Below are 8,476 nucleotides of genomic sequence, written 5' to 3' on the forward strand. Positions count from 1 at the left end.
AAGTACCTGTAGAACGAAAATCAAAGGAGCAGCAAGTCCTGACCAGCTGAAAAGATCATCTCCGTGAACCTGTGAACAAGGACCAGTGAACTACCTTCCTATTCTTTCCTGCCATCCGTAACACTGTTTTGTTGGTGTGTGTGTGTGTGTGTGTGTGTGTGTGTGTGTGTGTGTGAGTTAGTGAATAGGGGGAGTTTAGAAGAAGATTAAACAGATAAGGTGGGGAATTTTGTATACTTTTATGAATTCTTCTTAACTTTTGTGATAACTCTAGGGATAACAGGGCTTGAGTTCCAGGTTGCTACCCAAGTGAAATGTAACTAATGAATGTATGAATGATAATTTTAGGTCTAAATCAGGGAAGACTTGTGATATATACCACTCTTGGTGATGGCACAGATAAGAGGTCAGAAGCTCTTTGGAACACGTGACACGAAATGTTTGAACAGATGGCTTGATCTCAGATTGTTGCCAAGGAGAGGGATGGGGTCAATAGTTAGGGAGCACAGTCTTGAATGAGGACTGAGCGCACTGACTTCAGTTTTCACTATATTTAATTAGAAAAAAAACTGTAGTTACAAGAGCAGGTCCACGCTATGAATTCTGTATTGAGTGATGCACTTCCAAATTGCCCACAGCCTTCCATCATCTACCAGGCACAAGTCATAATTGTAATGGAATACTCTCCACTCAACTGGATGAATGTAGTTCCTAAAAGACTCCACTTCAGGACAAAGGAGCCTGCTTGACTGACACCTTAAATACCACCGCCAACATTCATGTACACAGTGTAGCAGTGTAAACCCTTTTGGAGATGCATTGCTGTAACTCACTGATGTTCCTTTAACATCACCTTCCAAACCTGTAATCTCCATCACCTAGAAGAACAAAGCCAACAAATGCATAGGAGTACCTTCACCTACAAGTTCCCTTCCAAGCCCCACCATACTGATTTGGTACTGAATCACTGTTAGTTCACATTTACTGAGTCACATTCCAGAAATGTCCCCTCCCCCAAGTCCCTCCTCCCTACTTTTTATCTTAGCCTGCTTGGCACACCTTCCTCATTCCTGCAGAAGGGCTTATGCCCGAAACGTTGATTCTCCTTGGATGCTGCCTGACCTGCTGCGCTTTTCCAGCAACACATTCCAAAAATCCCTATCAGCACTTTGGGTGTACCTAAACGCCTCCCCCCCACCCCCCCCCCCCCCCTCCCCAAACCGTGTACTGCAGCTTTCAGGAGGTTTATTGTCATTCAGCTTTCCTTCTCAAGGGCGATTAGGAATGTGAAACTATTTTTTTTGAAGAGAGCTGATCATTCAGAATTTGTGGGGAGATGAATAACCTAGATGTAAGTTTGCTAGCTGAGCTGAAAGGTTCATTTTCAGATATTTCATCATCGTACTAAGTAATATCTTCAGTGAGCCTCCAGACGAAGCGCTGTTGATGATTTCTACTTTCTATTTATGTGTTTGGGTTTCTTTAGTTGGTAATATCATTTCCTGTAATGATATAATTTCATATGGGGGATGTCCTTTCCTGTTCTTTTTATAAGGGGGTGGTAATTCAGGTCCAAGTCAATACGTTTCTTGATAGATGGAGAACCGTTTACAAAATTGGTTAATATGAGGAGAACATGAGGACTGCAGATGCTGGAGAGTCAGAGTCAAAATGTGTCATGCTAGAAAAACACAGCTCAAGCAGCAGCTGAAGAGCAGGATAGTCGAAACTTTGGATATAAAGAATGTACGAGAGCCAGGGGAGGAAGGAGGTTGGGTGAATCAACAACTTAGTGGTAATAGGATCATCAGAATAAAGTTTAGTCTGATAGAATTGATGAGACAGCACAAGAGGAGATAGAAGGAAAATTAGAGAGTTCAGGGCTAGAGCATGGAAAGTATTAATGGAAGCTTAACTAGATGGCTTAGTGGAAGGAAGGAACATGGCAGTGGTAATTGATAAGGTTGTCTCAATCCTTAGTGACAGAGGTCCATGAGCTCTTTGTACTTGTTGGGGGCTAGAGTACAGGGAATAGGAGGTTTATGAAGACAGTTTTCAGTAAAGAAGCCTGGTATTATGTTTAGATTCAGAATACTCCAGGATTAATGGGCAGTTTTAAAGTTGGCAGCAGGATCAGGTAGAGGTTTAGGCAGTCCAATCATATCTATAGTGGGTGGATAAACTAGATATCTGCCACCTCCTTTCAAGTCTGTATTCTTTGGACCAATGGGAACGGATTTGTGGAATTTACCAGGGGAACGGCCAGAGTGAAATACTTTTGAAGGGACAAGGATATCAGAGTTAACACACAAAAAGAACAAACAAAGAATGAAATCCTGTAAAACAGCAGTTAAATAAGCATATGTTGTGACTACAGGAAAAGGGCTTCAATCATTACTCTGTCTGCCACTGTTTCACATTACAGATACAAGTCTGAATGGGTGAGTACAGATTCTGGAATAGTCTGATTTACCTGACATCCCTACGCAGGCCTTTCTTTTCTTCAGCACAGAGAATTTCTATTAGCAAACCCAGTTGGAGGGAACTGGAAGAAGGTATGGAAAGAATTAGAGAGCAACAAAGCCTCTTGCTAGTTATATGGGGAGCAGAAAAGGACTTCATTAAAAGTTTATGAATCACATCTCAGATCCAGCTTGTCCTACATATTTCCAAATCAATGAATGTGAAAATAATAATTGGCTTTTTTGTATTTGTTACATTTTGAGGACTTTCTGTGACATTTTAAAGGGGAGCATAAATTAACTCAGCAAAGCTACTAAAAAAGGATCAGTGCTAATCATGAAGAAATCAATTGCGCTATAATTTAGCTTTTCTAGGGAAGAAAACTAAACTATGGTATAGGCTTTAGTTCATTGAACCCTGTAAATGCATGAATGTAATCCAACATGCAAATACTTCAGTAGTCTGTCTAATTAAAATATTTGCAATTCTAAATTTTTTTTACAAATTATTAGGTAAATGTTTGTTTGTATACTTCGAGTGCTTTACTTTGATTTCCTCAATTGTTTGTTTCATCAAATTGCATTAATCTGTTCAAATGTTATCATTTCAGATGCAGGAAGCATTGCAAAAAAATATTTCCAAAGAACTTGTTCAAGGTAAATAATGGAACATTTATAACAGTGTTTTTGTATGTTAACTCCAGGAATAATTATAAATGTATTCCACTATGACAGATGTTTTTAATTGAGTTTCACCATAATTCAAATTTATGTTAAAATATCATTGGAGACATTTCTTCCTGCAATTTGATATAAAATTGTACAATTTTGAATTAACAGGCATACACAGTGATCTTAATTCTACACTGAAATGGCAGCTGCTGTAAAGGGTAATTGCACAACAATATGCAGTAAAATGCAATGTAATCAAGTGGCATTTTATATTAAAAGCAAAAAGGCAAGTTATTATCTGAAAAGTGATAGATTGGGAGGTGCATCAAGACCTGGGTATCCTTTGATGCCTATCACTGAAATTAAGCATCCAGCGCAGGCAGTGAAGAAGGCAAACAGTATGTTGACTTTCAAAGCAAGAGGATTTGAGTACAGAAGCAGAGATGCCTTGTTGCAATTGTATAAGATCTAAGTGAGACCACACCGAGAGTACTGTATGCACTTTTGGTCTCCTTATCTGAGGAGTGCAACAAAGATTTATTGAACTGATTCTTGGGATGGCACAACTGACGTGATGAAAATTGGTTAGGACTATATACACTGGAGTTTAGAATGAAAAGGTATCACATTGAAACCTGAAAACTTCTAACAAGACTAGACATAATACATGCAGGAAGAATATTCCTGATGACCGATCTGTCTCAAACCTGGCAAAGAACATGGGGTAGCTCATTTAGGACTCAGGTGAGGAGAAATTTCTTCACACACACTGTGGCAAACTTGTGGAATTCTCTGCCACAAAAAGTAGTTGAAGCCAAAACATTGAATGTTTTCAACAAGGATTTATAGTTCTTGGGGCTAATGAGATTAAAGAGAATGGGGAGAAAGCGAGAACAAAGTGCTGATCTGCCATGACTATATTGAATAGTGGAGCAGGCTGAGGCCTCAATGGCCTACATCTGGTACTATTTTCCATATCATGCTGCTGATCTATTGACTTGCTCCTATAAAAGTAGTTCTTTTGTTCCACTATCACTACTTTGTCGTCTGACAGGGTCTCAGTTTGTTAATTCTAGCCTAATAAGAGATATAATCAAAAATAGTCTGCATTGGTCTATCATGCATAAATGTTGAGGTCAAAGTTAACAATTGTCAATTTGGTTCACTGTGTTATGAAAAAAAGTAGCTAAAGTCACTGGTACATCTAGCTATGGTACTGAAAAATCATGCACTAAAATTAGTTGTAGTCCTACCAAACTTTGCCAGTACAGCCACAGCTCTGGCATCTACCTAATAATGTGGAAAATTACCGAGATACATCCTGTCCACTAAAAGTAAGGCAAATTCATTCTGGCCCGTTGTACCCTCTCGGCTTCCTTGCAATCATCAGAAAAGTAATGGAAGGTGTAGTCAACTGTGCATCAAGAAGCATTGAGAGTCCTAGAGATGTGCAGTGTGGAAACAGACCCTTTGGTTCAACTCGTCCATGCCGACCAGTTATCCCAACCTCATCTAGTCCCCCTTGCCAGCACCCAGCCAATATCTCTCCAAACTCTTCCTATTTATATATCCACCTAGATGCATTTTGAATGCTGTAATTGTACCAGCCTCCCTTCCTCTGGCAGCTCATTCCATACACGTACCGCCCTCTGCGTGAAAAAGTTGCCCTTAGATCTCCATCTTTCCCCTCTCACCCTAAACCAATGCCCTCTAGTTCTGGACTCCCAAACCTAGGGAAAAGACTTTGTTTATTTATCCTATCCATGCCCCACATGATTTTATAGACCTCTATACGGTCACCCCCCTCAAAATCTTCCCACTCGCATCTATTTTGAGTTCTGCCAAGGTCATTTGGCTTTGGATGGACCTTATCACAGACTCAGTCCAAACATGGACAAAAAGCTGAATTCCATAGATGAGTGTGACTGCCTTTGACATCAATGGAGCATTTGAGCAAGGATTGTGCCGAAGTCCCTATTAAAATTGAAGTCACTGGGAAAATGGGGCAATCTCTATATATTTTGGGTTTATATTTAGCATCTGAAATTCTCTTTGTTAAGAGAAACAGCAGAGTGATTATAAAATAGGCTATAGACAGGAATGCAGAGAATACATAGTGGAATGTATGGCTAAGGGAGGTTGCTGAGGCTTCACTGGATATTATTACTCAATAATACAACTCAAATTAAACAGATTCATATAAAATTGCTGACAGAACAGCACCAGGGACCCAGGTTTGATTCCAGCCTTGGGCGACTGTGTGGAGTTTGCACGTTCTCCCTGTGTCATAGAGTCAAAGGGATGTACAGCATGGAAACGGACCGTCCATGCCAACCAGATATCCCAACCCAATCTAGTCACACCTGTGTGCACCCGGCCCATATCCCTCCAAACCCTTCCTATTCATATACCCATCCAAATGCCTCTTAAATGTTGCAATTGTACCAGCCTCCACCACATCCTCTGGCAGCTTATTCCATACACGTACCACCCTCTGAATGAAAACGTTGCTCCATAGGTCTCTATTATATCTTTCCCATCTCACTCTAAACCTATGCCCTCTAGTTGTGGGCTCCTCGGCCCCAGGGAAAAGACTTTGCCTAATTATCCTATCCATGCCCCTCATAATTTTGTAAACCTCTATAAGATCACCCCTCAGCCTCCGATGCTCCAGGGAAAACAGCCCCAGCCTGTTCAGCCTCATCCTGTAGCTCAGATCTTCCAATCCTGGCAACATCCTTGTAAGTCTTTTCTGAACCCTTTCAAGTTCAAGTTTCACAACATCTTTCCGATAGGAAGGAGACCGGAAGTGCACACAATATTCCAACAGTGGCCTAACCAATGTCCTGTACAGCCGCAACATGACCTCCCAACTCCTGCACTCAATACTCTGACCAATAAAGGAAAGCATACCAAACGCTGCCTTCACTATCCTATCTACCTGCAACTCCTCTTTCACGGAGCTATGAACCTGCACTCCTAGGTTACTTTGTTCAGAAACACTCCCTAGGACCTTACCATTAAGTGTATATGTCCTGCTAAGATTTGCTTTCCCAAAATGCAGCACCTCGCATTTATCTGAATTAAACTCCATCTGCCATTTCTCAGCCCATTGGCCCATCTGGTCAAGATCCTGTTGGAATCTGAAGTAACCCTCTTCGCTGTCCACTACACCTCCAATTTTGGTGTCATCTGCTAACTTACTAACTGTGCCTCTTATGCTCACATCCAAATCATTTATGTAAATAACAACAAGTAGAGGACCCAGCACTGATCCTTGTGGCACTCCACTGGTCACAGGCCTCAAGTCTGCAAAACAACTCTCCACCACCACCCTCTGTCTTCTACCTTTGAGCCAGTTCTGTACCAAATGGCTAGTTCTCCCTGTATTCCATGAGATCTAACCTTGCTAATAAGTCTCCCATAGAGAACCTTGTCGAATGCCTTACTGAAGTCTATATAGATCACATCTACTGCTCTGCCCTCATCATTCTTCTTTGTTACTTCTTCAAAAAAAACTCAATCAAGTTTGTGAGACATGATTTCCCACGCACAAAGCCATGTTGACTATCCCAAATCAGTCCTTGCCTTTCCAAATGCATGTACATCCTATCTCTCAGGATTCCCACCACCGAGTTCAGGCTCACCGGTCTATAGTTCCCTGGCTTGTCCTTACCACCCTTCTTAAACAGTGACACCACGTTTGCCAACCTCCAGTCTTCCGGCACCTCACCTGTGACTATCGATGATACAAATATCTCAGCAAGAGGCCCAGCAATCACTTCTCTAGTTTCCCAGAGTTCTTGGGTACACCTGATCAGGTCCTAGGGATTTATCCACTTTTAACCATTTCAAGATATCCAGCACTTCCTCCTCTGTAATCTGGACATTTTGCAAGATGTCACCATCTATTTCCCTACAGTCTATATCTTCCATATCCTTTTCCACAGTAAATACTGATGCAAAATATTCATTTAGTATCTCCCCCATTTTCTGTGGCTCCACACAATGGCCACGTTACTGTCTGAAGGGTTTCCTCTGGGTGCTCTGATTTCCTCCCACAGTCCAAAAATATGCGGATTAGGTGAATTGGCCAAGCTAAATCAGCCATAGTGTCCAGGGATGTGTAGGTTAGGTGCATTCATAAAGCTACATGGAGAGTAATAGGGTGGATAATGGGTTTGGGTGGGTTACTCTTCGGAGGGTCAGTGTGGACTTGTTGGGCCAAAGAGTCTGTTTCCACACTGTCTGGATGCTATGATTCTATGAATATGAATGATTAAATATTGTCCACTGAAGAATTACAGGAAGCATGAACATAAGAGCAGATTCATTTGGTAATTAATTTCTATATCTGCATTCCAGCCACTGCTGATTTGGAAAAAGAATCTACACGGGTCTCGCCTCTTGGATCAGCTGCTGGCTCACTTAAGAGTATAAACCAAGACCAAGATCCTGTCACTAGAGCCACAGAACAATACCTGGAGGTTCTCAAGAAAAATTACATGCTTTGAGTTGTGTTGTGCCCCTATTTAAAAGTATTCCATGAACTTTCCACACAGAAGTGGATCAAAATAACAGTTCTCCTGAAAAATCTGTCCAATTTCAAAATTATGCGAATACAAAATGCTGTTTAGTGATAACATTCCATGGATTTGATTAACCTATTGTAAACGCATGGAAGGTTATTTTACAGCATATAGATTTCTTTAACTATATTTGCTCAGGAGGAAATTTGTATATCAATTTAAAATTATTGTACAGAGTCTATTCATATTTTATTTGTTGGAAGTGACATTTGACCAAACCAATTCTAATAGTGTGATTTAGGGACTGCAATCTCCCTGCATTGATGTCTTACAGCGATTGAACGAGTTCCAATTAATGGAACATTCCATAATTCGAATTAATGTTTTATGAAATTGCACAAGATAAAAGCATTTTATCAAACTACATTTTTGCCACACACTGTTTAAAAAGTTGGCTGTTTGTGAATATTAGCTTGGTTAAAATGTCCACTGTGGTAATGTCTATTTTGCAGTGATACAGTATTGTATGATAGATTATTGTCAAATAGTGCCAAGACTTTTTAATGTGTGTTTTGGTACGTACAGTAAAGCCATTACCATTTATGCTGAAATTGTTGTGCAATATAATGTTTACTTCTGGATGCAGTGGCGTTTACTTTCATGAACACTTATTACTATCACGAACTTCACAACTAAAAGAACACCCTCAAATTATGATTGTGAGAAAAAGCCTCCAACCAGATGAGTGAAGTAAGCATTTCACTTGATCCAAGGATTTATGTTTGTATTTTCCACAGATCTTCATAAAGACCC

At 40.5% G+C, this 8,476-nt stretch overlaps 1 protein-coding gene across 5 annotated transcripts in view; it reads left to right on the forward strand.

Moving 5' to 3' along the window:
* Positions 1-8,274, forward strand: part of si:ch211-272n13.3 (ankyrin repeat domain-containing protein 26) — a 157,274-nt gene extending 149,000 nt beyond the window's left edge. For all 5 annotated transcript variants that reach the window (XM_060839792.1, XM_060839797.1, XM_060839794.1 and 2 more), the window contains 2 exons: positions 3,074-3,119; positions 7,500-8,274. In XM_060839792.1, coding sequence (XP_060695775.1) covers positions 3,074-3,119; positions 7,500-7,648 — 195 coding nt within the window. In that variant the 3' untranslated portion in view covers positions 7,649-8,274. The remainder of the gene's footprint in view (positions 1-3,073; positions 3,120-7,499) is intronic.
* The last annotated feature ends 202 nt before the right edge of the window (positions 8,275-8,476 follow it).

Source organism: Hemiscyllium ocellatum, chromosome 19, assembly GCF_020745735.1.
Source record: "Hemiscyllium ocellatum isolate sHemOce1 chromosome 19, sHemOce1.pat.X.cur, whole genome shotgun sequence".
Classification (NCBI taxonomy): domain Eukaryota; kingdom Metazoa; phylum Chordata; class Chondrichthyes; order Orectolobiformes; family Hemiscylliidae; genus Hemiscyllium; species Hemiscyllium ocellatum.